The sequence below is a fragment of the Meles meles genome, chromosome 19 (assembly GCF_922984935.1).
Source record: "Meles meles chromosome 19, mMelMel3.1 paternal haplotype, whole genome shotgun sequence".
NCBI lineage: Eukaryota > Metazoa > Chordata > Mammalia > Carnivora > Mustelidae > Meles > Meles meles.
In genome coordinates this window covers 32,462,044-32,480,508 of record NC_060084.1, presented here as the reverse complement: position 1 = coordinate 32,480,508, position 18,465 = coordinate 32,462,044, and the positions used below count along the sequence as shown (strand labels likewise).

The 18,465-nt window shown below is 54.6% G+C and overlaps 1 protein-coding gene across 1 annotated transcript in view; it reads left to right on the top strand.

Annotated features, from left to right (window-relative positions):
• The first annotated feature begins 1,498 nt into the window (after positions 1-1,498).
• The window catches only part of NKD1 (NKD inhibitor of WNT signaling pathway 1), an 85,254-nt gene continuing 68,287 nt past the window's right edge, over positions 1,499-18,465 (top strand). Inside the window, exons 1-3 of the mRNA XM_045989480.1 lie at positions 1,499-1,713; positions 1,842-1,874; positions 2,593-2,726. Coding sequence (XP_045845436.1) covers positions 1,689-1,713; positions 1,842-1,874; positions 2,593-2,726 — 192 coding nt within the window. The 5' untranslated portion in view covers positions 1,499-1,688. The remainder of the gene's footprint in view (positions 1,714-1,841; positions 1,875-2,592; positions 2,727-18,465) is intronic.

Sequence of the window (18,465 nt, the reverse complement as noted above, 5' to 3'; positions counted from 1 at the left end):
AAATATCTCATTGTATGTTGCAATTATAATATTTTGGGGGTATCGGGATAGACAACATGTATTATTCAAGTTAACCTCATCTGTTTCTTTTTACTTTTCTTCTATGTTGATGAGCGAGATAGCCTATATGTTTTTCTTTCGGTGTTCTTAACAAGCTTCTAAAAAATTTTTCCTTTTATTTTAAATTCTTTATTGAAGTGTAATTAACATACAGTGCTCTATTAGTTTCAGGTGTGCGGTACAGTGACTCAGCAATTCTATTCCTCACTCAGTGCTCATCGATGTAAGTGCTGCTTTTAATCCCTGTTGCTTTTTACTTAAAAAGAAAATGTGGCTACTAGAAAATTCAACTTCACACATGTTGCTTACATTATCTTTCTTGGGAAACGGCCGCTCCAAGGAGCTGGCAAAAAGGGCAGACTTGAGCCTCCATTTTACAGATCAGAAAACTGAGGCTCACGCAGTGCAGTCAGGCCCAGGGGCAGAGCCGTGCTCCTCACTACTTAGCACAGGTTTTCTTTTCCCACGCCCAGGCCGCCCGGTACCAGGCCGAACTTAACAGGCCTGCGGTGTCCCCAGCGGAGCAGTCATTCTCCCTGAGAACCACAAAGGTGGGGTGGAACCCCTTGATGTCGCTCGCCCCTCCGCAGAGACTTCCCAGACAAAACAAACAAGCCCTTGGGTCTGGCGAGCTGCAGCAGGGAGCGGAAACCGAGGAGGATCAAAGACCCAGCGGTTACCCCCTTCCGGGCCGCGCAGCTGGCAGCGCGCCTCGACCCCAGGAGGGCACCCACGGGCCTCGGCATGAGGCATCCTAGCGATTGGTTGGCAACTCGTGGCTTTTGGACACTTGCAGCTGCCAGGAGTGGGCTGGGCCCACAACCGGCTCGAGGCGCAGTGGGGGCTCCTCTTGGATCCCAAATCAAAACTTAGAGGGGCGGAGTGGGAGCATGGGGCGAGTCATCCGCGAACACTTTCTGCAAAAATCAGGTCGTGCTAAGGGAAGGGGCAGCGCAGCAGCCGCATCTCCTTTCCCGACCTCAGTTACATCACCTGTAAATTGGAGCCGCCGAGTCCTGCCCGGCCCTCTTCGAGGAAAAATAGAGCGGAGGGCAGACACAGTACTGTTAGCGAGGGGCAGCGGTTGTTCTAGAGAAGACCGGACTCGGGAGGGTGTTTGTCCCAATACGCTTACGCCTATTGGACAGAGGCCTTTCCCCCACCCCGGTTCCCGGGTCTCCAGGTGCAGGTCTCCCGACCTGTCCGCCCCGCCGCCCCCTGCGCAGGGCTGAAGACCTCAGCCTGTAGGGGGGCGCTGTGTCGGCCCCGCGGCGCCTGGCCCCGCCCCCGCCCGCCGGCCCGCCCCTCCCGGCCCGCCCCCGGCCCGCCCCCGGCCCGCCCCCAGCCCGCCCTCTCCGCGGCCCGCCTCGCCTTTGATGAGCCGCGCCCGGCCAATGGGCGCGCGGGGAGGCGCGGGCCGCGGCGGCGGGCTGGGGGCTCGGTGCGCCCCGGCGTCAGTCGGGCCGCGGCGACGGCGGCAGGAGCGGGTCCCGGCGCCGCCTCGGGCTCCGCTAGGCTCGGGGTTGCTCCGGGAGGAGGAGAGCGAGGCGAGGCGCGGCGCGGCAAGCCGCCGGCCCCGCGGGCCGGGCGCATGGCTTAGGGACGCCCCCGCCCGCCGCGCCCCCAGCATGGGGAAACTTCACTCCAAGCCGGGTCAGTGTCCCCGCCCGCGCGCCGGCCCCCTGGCCCCGGCCGCCCTCGCCCCCGCAATCGCTAACTCTCTGCCTCTCCTTTCTTTCCGGCTCCCGCCGCCGCCGCCGCCGCGCGCGATGTGCCTACAGCCGCCGTGTGCAAGCGCAGGGAGAGTCCGGAAGGTAGGGGCACGCGGGGCACGGACCGGGGGGATGGACAAGGAAGCACCGCGGACCGCGGCGGAATGGCCTAGCCGGCGGGATCTTATTACCAGGGCCACCCCCACCCCCAGCTCTGGCCACCGCTCCCACAAACCCGCTCCGGGAGCAGTCCTCGCGCCCCCTTTTCTGCCCCACCGCCGTCCTGTGCTCTCTCTTCAGACCCCCAGCCCCTCCTTTTGCGGTCCTCGCCCTCCGCGCTCTCTGAGCCCTCTCTTCAGACTCCTAAGCCCCTTCCCCCAAGATCCTGCCCCTCTCCTTCGGGCCCTCAGCCCCTCCTCCCGGGAGCTGGGCTCTTGCGCCCACTGCACCCTCAGTTTCCCTCTTCCCCTCATCTCGTGCTCAGTGCACTCGTCCTCACTGCACCCATCCCGTGCTCAGTGCACCCGACCCTCGCCCCGCTCCTCTGCCCTCCTGCCTCTATCGCTCGCTCTTCTGGATCCCCAGACCCTTTCTCCAGGGTGCTGCTCCCCCTTTACGATCCCATCTGGGTCTCTGCCCCCTGAGGCTTAGCTGAACCCCTTTCTCCCGATTACCTGCGTCCCTTTCCCGGATGGTGCCCCTGCGCTCAACCCCCCTGCTTGTCCCCGCTGCCTCTGCCGCGCCCACTCTTTCCCTCCTGTGTCGGGTAACTTTCGGCCCAGGGGCCAGACTCAGGGGCTTCGTGTCTTCCCCGCCCCAGGTGACAGCTTCGCCGTGAGCGCCGCCTGGGCTCGGAAAGGCATCGAGGAGTGGATCGGGAGGCAGCGCTGCCCCGGCGGTATCTCTGGACCCCGACAGCTGCGGGCCGCCAGCACGGTTGGCAGAGGAACCCGGGTATGATCCTCACCTACATTTCAGCCGGAGACGGGTCTCCTTACCCACCCACCCCAACTTCTGGCACCCTCTCGGCACAGCTTCTAAGTCCGGAAGTCCCTTTGCCGCTGCCTCTGCCCCACCAACATGTCTTGGGGAACCTTAGAGGTGGCTGGGGTGTTGGTCTCCCATCCAGCCACAGTAGAGGGCTGTCTGGGGAGGGAAAAGTCCGAAGTGAGGAGGTGCTGCAGGTCTGGTCTGTGGGGAAACTTGTGTGTGCTGGAGGGATTTGGGGGCCTGCACTGACCTCTCTACCTTGTTTCTGCACCCAGTATTTAAAGGTGGATTTGGAGGGGGGGGCTGTGCTTGCTAGGAAGACAAGAAAGGCATATAGGGGTGTCTGGGTGGAGGACAGGACTGTGCTGGCCTCCAAATGTGTTCCAAGTGTCTGTGGCATTCATCACTCCATCTGCTCAGTCAAGAACCCCAGTAGAAGAGGCCATGATCTGGGTAACAGAGCCTGGGGGGCACTGAGACCTGGTACCCCTTCACTTGGACCACAGGGAGAGAGTGGGTCTCGATCCTGCTGCTGTCGCCAGGGCCCACCCTGAGCCTTCCCCCAGTAGGTTGCTGGGGTTGGAGCTGTTCCTGGGGGAGCAGTGGATGGGACAGGGGAGTGAGTGAGTCCAGCCCCAGCTCTTGGCCTGGGACTGGTGCTCACAGATGTCCTCAGAGCTCGGGAACTCTGCACGGGGCTTTCAGATGGTCTGCGTGGAACTTGAGCGAGCCAAGGATCAAAGGATGAATCAACTTTTTGATGTGACATTTAATTTTTTTTTTTTTTTAACTTAGAGGGGAACAGACTGAGTCTCAGGTCTGGTTAGTTCTTTGGTCTTGTCCATGGGCTGGGGAGGGGCCTGTGGAGGCTTCAGATGTGTGTGTGTGTGTGTGTGTGTGTGTGTGTGTGTGTGTGTGCACGCGTGCTCGGGTACTGGGGCCGTGGCACCTGGGCTGGTCGCTTAGTTGCAGGGGCTGGTGCTGGGAGGTGAACCTGGGGATAAAGTCCACTCTTGTGCATGTATGGAATAATTTCTGCATCTGGGAGAAGCCCCCATCACACCTCTTCCCATTGCCTCGCTTAGCTGGGGGGCTTTCTCTTCTCCCTTTTTCTTTCTCTTCTGGCTGGGCTGGAACTGGAGCTGCTGTCCCCCAGGAGAGGTCAAAACTGGCTGGGTGGGGGGCACCGCAGTTGGGGCCCTTTAGAAACAGCTACAAACTTCCCTTTCTTCCCCCACCGTTTATAGTTTTTGATCTACTTACTTATTTAAAGCCTGGTGAAAATGATCCGATTTAGCCATACGAACAAATGCATTTGCAGCTCAAGACAGAGGCCAACTGAGTGGATTTCCATTAATCAAGTTTTGGGTTTTTTCAGCCTGTTTATTTTTACAAAGTATTCCTGCAGAATGACATTTATTTGCAGTCCCCCCCCTTTTTTTTTCCTTTCCTCAACTGCCAGGCAGCTTGCTCCATGCTTTAGGGGAAACTTGAAATACAGCGAGGGCTTACTTCAATTGACTTTTATCTTCAAAGCCATAACAAATGTTACCCGCATGTTTTTGGTGGGTCTCCTTGGCATCCAGTCCTGGAGGATGGGAGGGAGGAGGAAGGAAGGAGAGGAAAACAAAAGTCTGTCGTTTTTAATTAAATAGTAGTATTCCCAGCAAGAGGAATGTGAACCAGTAAAAGTTGCCATTGGGGGAGATGAGGGAGGGTGGGGAGGGGGCCCCAGCTGAAGTCTGTGGCTTTGGTGAAGTCATGGAATTTTGTTGCCTGTTTTCTTCCCCCAGCTGAGGACAGCATGGGGTGGTGCTTGCCCCCCCCCACCCCCTCTCTCAGAGAAACACTGAGGGGTCATTAATGTTTGTTCAAAGCATGTTTGAAGATGTGAGAGGCAGAGCCATCCGTGTGACATATGTTGGGTGGTGGAGGGCGGGCCTCATCCAAGATACTAAGTGGCGGGAACCTCTGCTTCCTGGGGAGTTCTGCTTTGGTGACTGGGACCTGGACACCGGGGTTCCTACCCGTCCTGGTCCAGCCACCAGATCTGCTGGGGTGGGGATGGCGAGCCCACCCTGGGAGAGGTCAGGGGAAGCCCAAGGTGGGAGGCTGCATGGTGGGGGCGGTGGGGGCGTGTGCACTTATTTCAGGTGGTACCTGAGGAATGTTTGTTATCTTAATAGTCAAGCATTTCTGTTACCGGAAAAGATAATAGCTAGGACATCAAGCCCATGATATTATCACTTAGGATGAAGCTAAATTGAAAGACAGCGTTGAAAGTTGATTCTGAGCACACGATTAAGTACAAGTGGTCAAAACTGTGACTGTGGAAACGGAATGCCTGAAGTTTGGGAGAAACGGTAAATGAGACAGCAGTGGGCAGCCTCCTGCCTTGGTTAATTTCCGTGATCCCCAGTGGGGCAAAAAGGGTGGCTGTGTAGGTTCTTCCATTAGATCGTCAGGAGGTAGGGTGTGGGCTCCAAGGTCTGCTGGATGCTGGGGGCTGGCAGAGGTCCCCCCAGCAGCCCCAGGCCTGGCGTAGGGATGGTCTCAGTCTCCACTCCGCCCGCCTTTCACTGAAGTGGCTGGAGGCACATTAGTGGTTCATTCAACTCGCATTATTATTACTGCAATGAACGTCACTATTTATTAAGTGCCTGTGGATGTTAGGCACTTTGCTTAATTGTCTCACTCCTCTTCCTAACCCTATAAAGTTGCAAGCCGTCTGATGGGGACTCTGTCTCTCTCCTTCTGGAGCACTTCCTAGAGAACCGGGGCCATGTGTGGCAAAGGCCTATGCTAGAACATATGCCCAGAGGGCTCCTCCCTTACTCATTTCCAGAGAGCGGCATGCTGACCAGCTGCCGAGTACTTTGGGAAGAGGCGGATGGTGGGCCGGCAGGAGCAGGAGGGGCACCTGCTTGCCCTCTTCCTTCCTGACCCAGTCTGAGTAGCTTAGTCAATGTTTAGGGTGGGTCCCAGTTGCTTGGAAGGTCCTGGGACGGGAGAGGGCGACCTTGCTGTCACTAACCTAAGCCTGCCATCCCGAGCATGAAAATAAATGAGGCCAGGCTCTGCCACTACAGCGTGCCACCTCCTATAAGCCATTTTATCTAAGCTCATCTGCTAAATGGGTATAGTAATATCCTCTGCCCTGGCGGGGTTATGGCAAGTGACCCTTCAAAATGAGTTCAAAAGGGAGAAAGGTACCAGGAGGTTTTCTGAGGCACAGGTTGGGCAGAGATGGGAGCCCAGATGATGAATCCAGAGGTTCCCCCCCTCCCCCTGCCCCACCATCCACTGTAGATGCACTTGGATGGGCATGGACTGAGGGCGGAGCTGGACTGAGGGTGGGGCTGGAGGTAGGGCGGGGCTTCAAGGACTCTGGAGCTCAGAGGAGAAAAGTAATGAGGGACAGTGACTGGTCCAAGTACTCTGAGCCGCGAACAATGAAGTGAACGATTTCTATGCCAGACAACAACGCAGTAGACACTTGACAGTTTCAATAAGCCTAATAATCCCAAAGAGAAAAAGGAGAGGTAAACACGAAGCTGTAACAGGCAGTTACAAGAGAACACCAGTCGGGAATACCAGGTTTGGAAAATGTCCTAGAATATAATGGGTGAAATGGAAAAGCTTGGTAGAGGGATGGAGTTGCGTAGGGGACATGGAGAGGCTGATGGCAGCGTGCCTGGAGAAGGAGAACCTGGGGGCCCTGTGCTCCGAGCTATGTACCTGTGGGCACTGATGTGAATGTGTAAGACCAGGTATACGGCCATGCCCTCCCCCACCCCCCGCCTGCCCCCAACCCCGGGTTTGGCCTTTTGCTCTTAGCAGAGCTGCCTTAGGAATGGGGCGGAGAGCTGTGGGCCTGGCAAACGTGCCTGGAGGTTGAAGGTGGCCGCCAGGCGGGCTGGTAATTTGATTACGGGGCACCTAGTGCATTTTGATATTTGGGGGAGAGTGGGAGGGCATAGGCTGCGTCGGAGCCCGCGAGGCCATACAGGGCTGGGTGAGAGGGTTGGAGGCTGGCTGTTGGCCCAGCTGCTGCCCCAGTTGCCGGATTCCAGGGGAATCACCCTTGAATGATACCAGTTGGCACAATTAAAAGGCCCCATGTCTTCACCATATGGAAAGCGTTAGGCCTCCTTACGTGGTTTCAAAGCTATGTGCCGGGAGGTAGACTTGACATTTGAGGTAAAGCATAAATTAAATATTTGGTGTTTTCAGAATTAAAAGATGATTTGCTTTGAGGTTGGTGGAGGCATCTTTGGGTTCTCCAGGAGGGTCTCCTCTGCCCGTGGCACCCCGGACCAGCTCCGTAGCCCCACCTGACAGCTTTCTTTACCCCGGGGGTGGGGGCTGGGGGAGAGACTGGGGAGGCCCGAGCTGGGCAAAGTGCCAGCTGGGGCTTCTGGCTTCCAATAAGGCTGGGTCCCTCCGGAGGGCGGGTGGTGGGTAAGGCTTTAATGAATCTCTGTGATGTGGTCTCTGGGAGACTTCGAGGAGCATCTCATCCTGCCTTTGGAACTTGTCTTTGGGAAAGAAGTTCCCCCGCGTCAGGCCCATGCGCGTTCTAGTCCCTTGAGTTCAGGAACAGCCCCTGCACTTTCACATTTCGTGCAAACTGTAATAAACCCAGGGAGAGGCTGAACCAGGAAGCAGGCTTGGCATGTCTCCCAGGGTCCTAGAAGGCGGGGGAAGGGTGCATCCCCTGACCCAGTGGGGATGGCCAGCGTGAGGAGAGAGGGTGGGCCCCGGATGGGCAGAGAGCTCTCCTCGCACCGGGAAGCTCTGGTACCACCCGTAGGGACCCGAATGTCCCTATAAGGGCTTAAAACAGTCTACGGAAAGTCAGCAAGGAAAGAATCACTTTCACAGGAATACATCTTCCTTGTGTTAGCCCGAGGGCACGTGGTGGGCACTCATGATGAGTTTGCTGAATGAATGAATGAATGAAGATAGATTAGGCCACCATCCCTGCCTCATTCTCTCCCAGATCCTCTTCCTCAGGCAGAAGGAAGAGTGGGACTTTGTTGTCAGGCACTCAGCTATTAATTACAATCAATAATGAATTGCTATTCATTATGAAATCCCTAGCTGGGCCAGGCACCGAGGATACAGGGTACATAAATGAGCTATGGTCCCTGCCCTCCCATGGCTTCTAGTCTGATAAAGGAGACGAAGGAATCAGGACTTACACAGGTGCATCAACAGACAGGAGTACTTGGAAGCTGAGCGAAGGTGGCATTTAAATAGAGAGCTGAGAGGCCGTGAGGAGGAGGATGTGGGAGGAGAAAGTTGGTATTCGTGCACAGAGTACCTGTGGGAGGCCCAGGACTCAACATTGTCCTTGGGAACTCTGTGCTGCTTGTGTTGGGAGGGCGGACTTCAACTGGCTTACAGCCTGTGGAGCCCACAGAGCTCTCCTGGCGCTCAGGCTTTCTGAAAAGTCCTGTGCATTACTGACCCCCGGCATATTTGAGCTACCTGTCCCTGGGATAGGTATGGGGCATGGAGGGGTGGGGGGTGGTCAGCCTGCTGTCCCAGCCAGCAGCATGCTCATGGAGCTGATGAATGGAGAGCGTCATGGACTTGGGAACTCCGGGGCATTACTCCAGGTGTTTGGATGCATCGGTGGGCCTTGCTACCCTGTGTGGAGAGGAGGGTTGGCCGAAGGGCCAGAAGCCCAGCTGTGGTAGGATATGGGGGGGCCTGCGGTGTGGGATTGGATTGTACTCAAGGTAGAGAGAGGCACCCCAAGGGCGAGAGGATAAGAGGCGGTAACAAGCCAATCCCAGAGAACCACAGGGACAGTTCCTGAGGGAAGAGGGTCCCTTGCCTTGGTTTACCTGATGTGTCTAAGGAAGAGGAGTGCCAGGGACCCTCTGGTGAAGGGACCAGTGCCCCGGCCCACGAAGGGTCCTGCTAGCCCTGGGGAGCCAGGCACCCACAGATCCCAGCTTAGGGGCTCTTGTAGCCTCCCTCCCTGGCTGTGGGTTCGCAGTATGCTTTGGTTCAGAAACTTTTGGAATTTTTAGGTTGCTTGTTGGATTCCAAAGCAGGCGCTTCCGGCTGCCTCCCTGACTTCCCTTTCTTTTTCGCTCACACATGTTCTTTTTTGTGGCTCTTGTCTCTCACAGACATTCTTTCTCTTCCTCTCGCTCTCTCCCTCCCCACCCTGCCTTCCCCGTGCCCCCTCCCTCTCCCCCTCGCCCCGAGGAAGGAAAAAATTCAGACTCTCACAAACAAAATGTCTGCCATTCCATCTGAGGGAGAACTGAGGCAGGAGCCCAGAATATCCTGGAAGAAACGCCAGAGAGAGCTGAAGGCCTCAGTTGTTTAATCTGGAAGGCGGTCTTTGATGTCACCGTGCTCCGTTTATCCTGGGAGGCTGCCTGCTTCTTTATGGCTGGCCTCAGACTCTCCACATGAAGAATGGCCGAGAGCCTTCAGGGGCTGGAGGAAAAGCCCGGTCACTCCCTGGAGGGCGGGCCCGAGGATGCTGCCCCTCCTGCCAAGCCCAGGTGGGGCGGAGAAGCTTTTCCAAACAAGCACTTGCAGAGACATAAGTAATTCTTTGATAACTTCATGGGGAAGTAGAGGGGGGCTGTTTGTCCATGGGGACGACCGTCACGAGGCTTTGAGAGGAAAGTTCGGGTCCTACTATGGGTCAGCCCTGGCCCAGAGAGGCGGTTCTGGCCACTTGGGGGTGCCCTGGTTGTGCCTTCATTTGGAGGGACGGTTCTGGGCTTCACTTTCTGTACTCGTTGAGCCACGTGGGCAGCGCCCTGTGTGCATGGCCTGGTGGGGCGCTCATGCCTTTCAGAGGACCCACAGAGGAGGCCACGGTGGCATGGCGTCACGTCCCTTCTCTGGGCCTGGGGTTTTCCGGCTGTGAAGTAGGATAAAATCATTTATTATAACTTAGCAACTACGAACGCATTTTATTCGTTCACAGATAGTCCTTCCTCTCCGTGGAGTGGCCATTGTGTACCTACTTTAGGCCTGGTCAACATTTGCTCTGCCAGTGAAGCACGGCACTTGTGTTCATGGAGTTTATACTCTAGAAGGAAAAGAGAAGTATTTTTTAAGTTGTAATTTAATTTTTTTTCAGTGTTCCAAGATTTATTGTTTATGCACCACACCCAGTGCTCCTTGCAACATGTGCCCTCCTTAGTACCCACCACCTGGCTCACCTAACCCCCCAACCCCCTTGCCTCCAAAACCCTCCATTTGCTTCTCAGAGTCCAGTCCTCAGGCTTTGTCTCCCCCTCTGATATCCCCCAACTCACTTCTCCTCTCCTCCCAATGTTCTCCATGTTATTCCGTATGCTCCACAAGTAAGTGAAACCATAGGATAATTGACTTTCTCTGCTTGGCTTATTTCACTCAGCATAATCTCCAGACCCGTTCATGTTGTCACAAAAGTTGGGTATTCATCCTTTCTCATGGCTGGGTAATATCCTATTGTATACATGGACCACATCTTCTTTATCCATTTGTCTGTTGGAAGGGCATCTTGGCCCCTTCTATAGTTTGGCAACTGTGGCCATTGCTGCTATGAACATTGGGGTACAGATGACCCTTCTTCTCACTATATCTGTATCTTTGGGGTAAATACCTAGTAGTGCAATTGCAGGGTCATTGGGTATCTCGAGTTTTAATTTTTTGAGGCATCTTCATGCTGTTTTCCAAAGTGGCTGCACCAACTTGCATTCCCACTGACCGTGTAAGAGGGTTCCCCTTTCTCCACATCCTCTCCAACAAAAGAGAAGTATTTTTTAAAACAAACGACATAATTTAAGTTGTGATGGGTATCTCAGAGGAGGCGTACTGGGTGCTTTGAGAACATTGAATGGGGCTCAGCCCTCATCTGGGTGACTATGCCTTCCACAGATATTTGGGTGTGTTTAGGGTAGTATGGAAACTATGAACCATACGGCATAGCTCCTACCCCACCGAACTTAGAGTTTAGTGGACCTAAACGTTTATCTTTGCCTCTCATCCGTTTTTCTTATTGTATTGCATTGGTTAGAATCTCCAATACTATCTAATAACAGTTTGTTGCTTATCTAGTTAAGAAAGCTTTCTTCAACCCCTGGCTTGCTAATATTTTTGAAACCAGGAACAATTAATTGAATTTTGTCCAGTGCTGTTGGGGTGTTGTCAGCCTTTGCGATGATAACAAATGGCTATGTACATGATTTACCTCACTAGATTTCCTAGCATTCAACTTCCTTTGTATTCCCAAACGTAATCCTTCTTCCTCATGACACATGGCTGTTCTAAAATGTGGCTGTGTTGATCTGCTTATCTTTCACTTGGGATTTTTGCATCGATAGTCCCATTAGATTGGCTCATGGTTTGGGTAGTGGATACTGAACAATGAAGATAGTGTTAGGGGAATGTTGGAGGACACTCTGGGGGCTCTGAGGATCTGGAGCAGGGGGTGCCAATTGGCCTTGTGTCAGGTGGTCTTTGAGGAGTCATTGTTCTCAGCTCAAAGGTGAATCAGGGAAGGGGTGGTGGGGAGCAAGGCTGGGGGGGGGGGCATGTAATAGTGCTATGAGTGTCTGCTCGATAGGCCAGTAGTGTGTGAGAAAGCCCCCAGTGAAGGGGACAGTTCATTTGAGGTGCTGATTGAAATTCATTTGGCTGAGGAGGGGCCACAGTCTGGGCCTGGTGGCCTACTCATGCGTGTTATGGACCTTGGTCTTTCTCTAGAGGAAAGATGAATGACAGGCCCTGTGTGAGGGTCCAGCAGGGCAGAAGTGGGGGAGCTCTTGTGCCTGGGAAGAAGGAATGTGGGGACGGGCTCTTGGTTGTAAAGATAATTTGGAGGATAAAGAGGAATCAAGTGACTCTATCTTCTTGGCTCAGGCAGAGATTCCGGAATGTCTGCATTGACCTGGGCATGGCCTTTGGCTCTTGGGAGCTCATCCAGGGGACCCTTGAGGCCACCAGCAGGGGAAGGACCAGAAGGAGAGTAGGGCTTGAGGCTGTATTGGTAATGGTTAAAGAGTGAGCACTCTGGAGCCTGATATCCTGGGTGCTAGTGGATACTAACTTCTAAAGGTGTGGGAAGGGTTAACAGAAACTTCATGGGGTGTTGAGGCACCCAGGGAGCACTTGGCCCCTGGCAAAAGGCAGGGAGGTGTCACCGTCCCCGGGGCAGAAAGGGCAGGGGAGGAAATGTTGGATATTTTGGATTTGGATCCCTGTAGGAAATGCAGCCGAGGAAGTGGAAAAGCCAGGCAAGAGCTCTACATGTGGGAGATGAACCATAGAGACATGGGACAAGAGGGGGTGGAGGGGTGGGGAGAAATAGCCCAACCTCCCTTGTGTCCTCAGGTTTCCTGCCAGGACCTCCCATTGTCCAAAGCCAGGAGCCAGGGACCAGGAAGCTTCAGCAAATTGGTCTAAGGAGGTCAGCTTCCCGGGGGCACAGAGCAGCATAGAAGAGGGCCGGGAATGGATGGGGGTGGGGAGGCCAGTAGAAGAATCAAGTCTGGGCCTCAGTTTCCTCCTCTGTAAAGTGGGTCTGGTAATGGAATCTGCTTCACAAGCTGGTTGTGGGGACTCCGACGGTAGAAGGGTTGTAACTGCCAGGCACAGAATTGTGTGCTCTGTCCAAGTGAGCTATTAGGGTTATAAAGCCGCAAGAGACACCAGGCTATGGAGATTTGGGGAGGACTTCTTGAAGGAGTTGGCGTGTGAGGAGCTCTGAAGGATGGTCAGAGTTTAAAGGGCCAGAGAAGTCGTATCAAGGACATAGCTGGCTGGGTGGGAGACACATAGGAGGAGTGGGGACTGGGGTCCCCCGGGGGCACGCGTCCTGTCTCAAGTGTGCAGCACCGCTTAGCCCCTGCCAGTGGTTGCCATGTGTGAATGCGGCCCTGGTGTTGCCACATCGGGTCATTAAGAGAATCCAGCCATCTGGATTTTCATGTGAAATCATTCTAATTAAAAAAAAAAAAAAAGACCATCAACCAAATAACGTTTCTAGAAAATAGTTTCTTTGGGTGGACCCAGGCAGCTGGATTTGGCCTGTTGTCCCCTGGCTTGGGAGACGAGGTTTTGGTGGGGGACAAGTGTGTTCATGGTAGTAGTGCAGACGCTTGAGTGTGAAAGCCGCCTCATGCTTTATGTGTGGTTTTTCCAATCTTGTTCCCCCATGGTGTGCAGATGAGAGACGGGCTCAGTGGATGGAAGTGTCAGGCCCGGCTAGGGAGAGTGGGACTCAGGCTGCTGCTGAGCAGGGGGTGGAGCCCCAGGGGAGGCTGGGGGCTGGGAAGCTGGGGACAGCTTGTTTCCCTTTGGCAGAGCACTGTGGGAGGGCCAGGTGGGGTCAGCACGGAGAGATGTGGCGTGGGCCACTTTGGGGACAGTGCGCGTCCATACTGCAAGCTTCCATCTAGCATCTTGCATTGGTTCTCTTAACTTCCATCAGACCCGCCTTCGGGTTCAGGCCACCTTGTGCCGAGGCTCCCGGTGTGCACACAGGGCAGGTGTCCGAGACATGACTGGCGGAATCCAACTTCCTGGGTCTGACTCCCAATGCCCAGTTGCACATCTCTCGAGGGGGTGCTCATCTCTGATCCTCAGATTCCACATCTGTGGAATGGGTAGAAGCCTGGTTCCTAGCTCATGGAGTGGTTCTAAGAGCGACACGAGTTCCTCTTGGCCCAAGAGGGAGAGTAAAAGGGAGGTCTCTCCTCTTACAGCTAATGATCACCCAGGTGTGTGCTGAACATGATGAGGAAAAGAGCAGGCTGTGGGGGGACAGGAAGTGGGGGTCCAACTGTGGATCCAAAGAATAAACAGCCGGGGGAGGAAAGAGGCATCTCAGACAGAAGGAAGGGCAAAGGCCATGATGAGGGCAGGAAATCTTTAGCTCCCTCCTGTCTGACACAGGACCAGACTCTAGGCTCTGAGATGTTAGGACAGAAATGTTCTTTCCAGCAGAGGAGGGTAGGCATTGCCTGGAATTGGGAGGGGAGAGGGGAAGTCTGTTCTATGTCACAACCCACCAGGGTCCTGGTCCCCCCACTGCAGGTGATTTGATTTTTTATTAATGTCTGCCCACTCTGGCTGCTCTCCTTTCTGGCTGGATGGGAGGTAGGGGGAGAAGGCGCGGAGCTGACTGGCTGGCCTGCCGTGTGCTGCCCGAGCCCTCTGGCTGTGAGTACTGCTCTGGGGCCCCAGAGAGACAGGGGCACAGCATAAAGGGGCCCTGTTAGCAGGGCTGGCCTGGCCACCCTCGGGCCTCAGGTGAGGGCTGGGGAAGACCAGAGCCTACCCAGTGGGCTCAGGCCCAAGGGTGTTTTTCTCATTCCAGAAGGCCACGCAGGCTGGCAGGCCCCTCACACAGAGGCCTGGGCTTGTGGTGGCTCCAGCGAGCGGGTTTGGGGGTGCTGCTTCATGGTGCCATGGCCATGCCCGATCTGGCTTCCCAAGGGAGACTTGTCACGGGGCAGTTTTTGACCTTGACCCTGTTACTTTACGCATCTTACCCCCAGTGATCAGAGAGACTTCAAAAGCAAAAAGATGAGGAGAAAGTGCTACAGACCAGGAACAAAACTGTGTTTTCAGTGGCCCCTGGGGAGACGCCCTTGTCCCTCTGCCTGGAAATTCAAAGGAGCCTGGTGCCTCGATGGGTCTCGTCCGTGCATCACTTTTCAGTGTTCTTTGGCTGCAGCCTCAATATGGCTACTAAGGGTCCACTCTGTCCCATGCCCCACACCGGGCCATCCACAGCACGCCAGCCCTGAGCCATACGTGGCCCGTACCACTCAGCACTCGTAACACCGTGAAAAGGGAGGCCAGAATGTCAGAGACAGCCTGTTCCTGTCTTCGTTTTACCACTGGAGAAACTGAGCACTAAAGGAGTCTACCTCCTTGCCCAAAGTCACTTGACTTGGGAGTGGAATATTCCAGCAAGAATCTTCCAGCAACCTTCCAGTTCAGGTTAATCTGATTTTAGAACTTCCATCATCATAGATGAGATCTCCCCCCCACCATCAACCATATGTTACAATCCCATTCGTGGTTCATGAAATCCATTTAGCGACCAGCATTTAAAAGAAAGAAAGAAAGAAAGAAAGAAAAAAGAATAGAAATGAGAGAGAACATTGCCTAAAACAAGAGGAAATATTGCTTTGTGTGACTTTTTAAAAAATTTATAGGCAAGGATATTCATGTCTATAGATAGACAGATCCATCTAGATCTGTGGATATCTACCCACACATCTATACCCGAATCCATATATAGAGAGGCCTATTCTAAAATGTAATTCTTACTGCAGGTAGAAGTGTTGAAAAATACTGATGTTTGGTCTCTGGTGCTGGCTCTGAGCCCGAATGCTTGCTTTCGAGCCCTAGCTCTCCTTCTCACTCGCTGTTTGACCTAGGGCAAGTTCCCTAACCTCTCTGTGCCAAAGTTTCCTTTCTTAACATCAGGGCCTTTTGGTCTGTTGACTATATGGTCACAACAGATTCTCCCAGGATGCTGGAATTGGGAGGGGAGGGGGGAAGTCTGTTCTATGTCACAACCCACCAGGGTCCTGGTCCCCCCACTGCAGGTGATTTCTTGCCCACCTACTCCCTTTGCTCCAGGCATGAAGAGAATGGGGAGTCTTTTGTGGGTCCCCAAGTCCTCTCACTCGGGAACCAACCTCTGAGCTGCAGCTGCCTCCTGAAAGAACACGTGGCTAAATCTTTGGGGACTGGAGAGTACTGTGCTGGGAATCCTGGTGGGGGAGGCCTGGGGGGTTGGCTCCAGTTTGGCTATTAGGTAGCTAATGTGACCGCTGGTGGCCTTTATCTCTGCATCTCCAAGTGCGCTGAAGAAAGGGAGGGTGTTTGGGTTCTCTTTTGCTGTGTAACAAATTACTCCAAAATTTAGTGACTTAATCCTTTCGTGAGTTGATTAACATTATGCTATTTGGGTCGGGCTTGGCAGGCGCAGCTTCTCTGTGGCTCCACGTGGTATAGATGGGGCGGCTCGAACAGCCAGGGGCCAACCGTTCCCCTTGGGTCCCACGCCCGGGGCCTCGGTCCTCTTCCACGTGGCCTCACCATGTGGTTAGCGTGGGCTTCCTCATGGTGTGGTGGTCTCAGGGTAAGCTGACTCCCTGCCTGGTGGCTGCCTTCCCGGGGGTGCCGAAGCGGAAACTGCCAGGCCTCCCGAAGGCGCAGGCCTGGAATTGGCAATGCTGCATTCTCTTTGTTAAAGCAGGTCACAGATCGAGGCCAGGTTCAGGGGAAGGGACTACACGGGGGGCGTAATTACTGGGAGATGGCATTTACTGGGGGCCGTCAGGGAGTCTAGCAGAGCGCATGGTCCCCTGGGAGAGAACCTGTCCAGAGGCTGGGTTGGGAAAGGGGCTGCCAGGTGTCCTCCGATGGATCTGGGATCCTGGTGCGTGCAGCTGGGGGTGGCAGGAGTGGTCTTGGTGGGATGACAGCAGAGGCAGGATGGGCCTGGGTCAGGAGGGGGCTGAGGGAACCTTGCACGTGAGCAGAGCACAGGAACAGCTATGGCTCATTATTTGGAAGGATGAAAAATGTGCAACAACTCTAATATCGGTCACTAGGAGACAGCTAACAAACACGGGGCGGCTGTGTCACGGAGCTTTCCGCGCCTTGTGAAACCAGGGCGAGTGAGGGTGGGCAGCGGGCTGACGGGAAGGAGCCCCTGAAATGCCATTGAATGAGCAAAGTGAGAGCAAAACAGAAGCATGATGGGGTCCCGTTTTTTTTTGCAGGATACAAAAGTCTATTCAGGCCCGTGTCTCTATACTTACAGGTGTGCAGGGAAAGATCTGGAAGGATACACTGACAAAGGCTGCTTCCCCGAGGACTAGAATGGTGGGAGGCAGTGAGGAGAGAAGGAGTTTCACTTTTCACATTAGATGTTTCTACATTGTTTGACTTTTTTCCCCCCTGTCCAAGGAGTGTGGATACTTTTGTATTTTTCAAAAAGCCCGTAGATTTTAGAAGAGAATGAGACATGAGAAGGGGATCACGTGTGCAGATTTATGGAGAGACTTTGCCGGGGGGTGGAGAAAGAAGACAGTGGCGGGAGAGAGATGTGGGGTGGGGAGGGGCGCAGGGTACAGTGAGAATCACGTGCATGACGACCCTCCCGCGTGCTGTCTTGGATTCAGAGCCCTTGTTTCCCCCCTCTGAATGCTCTCTGAATCGGAGCCTCTCTGTATTGGGTGACACCTGTCCTGCGTGGACCCTGTAGGAAAGGCATTGGGGAGGGCCGGAGGGGGAGGAGGGGTGAGGCTGGAGGCCGGCCGGGAGGGCACGGCCCACCTGTAGAGCTTTAGGGATGCTGGGGGCACCATCCCTGAGTCATGACCAGCTCAGTCAATGGTCCTGTTCCCTTCTGTGCATTTCCCTGTGGCCGCAGCTTCTACAAGTGTTTCAATCTTAGAGACAGCTGTGGATACCTGGCCTTTCTTTCCAGACCTGTCAGGACCCTCATTTTATAACAGGAAGGAAGGAGAGTTAAAAGGACCTCGAGATGAGTGCCGTCAGATAGAACTTCCGTGATGGTGACAAAGCTCTGTGTTCTCACGTCCAGTAGGGGTATCGTTAACTACCCGTGGCTCCTGAGCACTTGGGATGTGGCTTCTGGGACTGAGGAGCTGCATTTCCAATACAGTGTATTTGAATTCATTTCAATAGCCTCATGCGGCTAGCGGCTCTCTAATGGAGTGCATAGCTCTGGATCATGGGGAAGGATCCAGGGCTGTAGGGCATTAGGCTAACCCCCATCCTGAGGGCGGTCAAAGGAGTTATCTGCGGCAGGTGCTGGTGGGCAGAAAGGTCTGCCCCCAGATCGCCCTGGCAAAACCCTTCTTGGGGTCCATCCAGACCCCACTTCTCAGAGGCCTGGCTTCCCTCCAGCTTGGAGGCGGCAGCCCCATTGGCCACTGCTACGTCAGTGAGAGGAAGGATCGTGATGTCCTTCCAGGTGGATGGCTTCGAGCACCTTCTTCTGGTTCCTAGATCAGGCCTTCCCTGCCTTCTTAACCTCGGACGGGGGGAGTGCGGCTGCTTGCTGTCTTGCTTCTGGGCTTCTTGGGTGAGGACCTGTCCCTTTGGTCCTGGTTTGTGTAGCTGGGAGGCACAACCTGCTCCTGGGGCAGGGCGGAGAGGGGCCAGCTTTTCTCCAGGAGGAAGAGCTAGAGCTTTATGGTCTGCAAAGCCCTCCTCCCAGCCATTGGTCAGGCATTTAATACTCACACGAAAGCTGGCCAGGGTCAGCACTAATAGGACGTCACTAATAGGGGGTCAGAAGCTGGAAAGCAGAGTCCAAGGGGCTGGTTCTGCGGGGCTCACCGCTGCATCCTCGGGGTCTTTTGCCCAGCTCGGCACATGGCAGGTGCTCAAGGAACCCTTGCTGGGTGGCTGAGGCTTGGAGGCGCCAGCAGCTTGGTGACCCCAGAGGAGCAGGAAGTCAGGTCCTGTCCCTCCGCCTCCCCACCTAAATGAAGGAATGCGCATGGTAAAAAACAAAAATAAAGATATTCAAAATAGTACTAAAGCTTATGTAATGAAAAAGAAGCCTCCTTGCCACCTCTGCTGCTGGCCTCCCAGCGCTCCTCTCTCCGGGCACCTGCCGTTTCCGGTTCCTCTTCCAGTTCCTCGGCGTGCTTCCCACCTTTCTGTGTCTTGTGTGCAC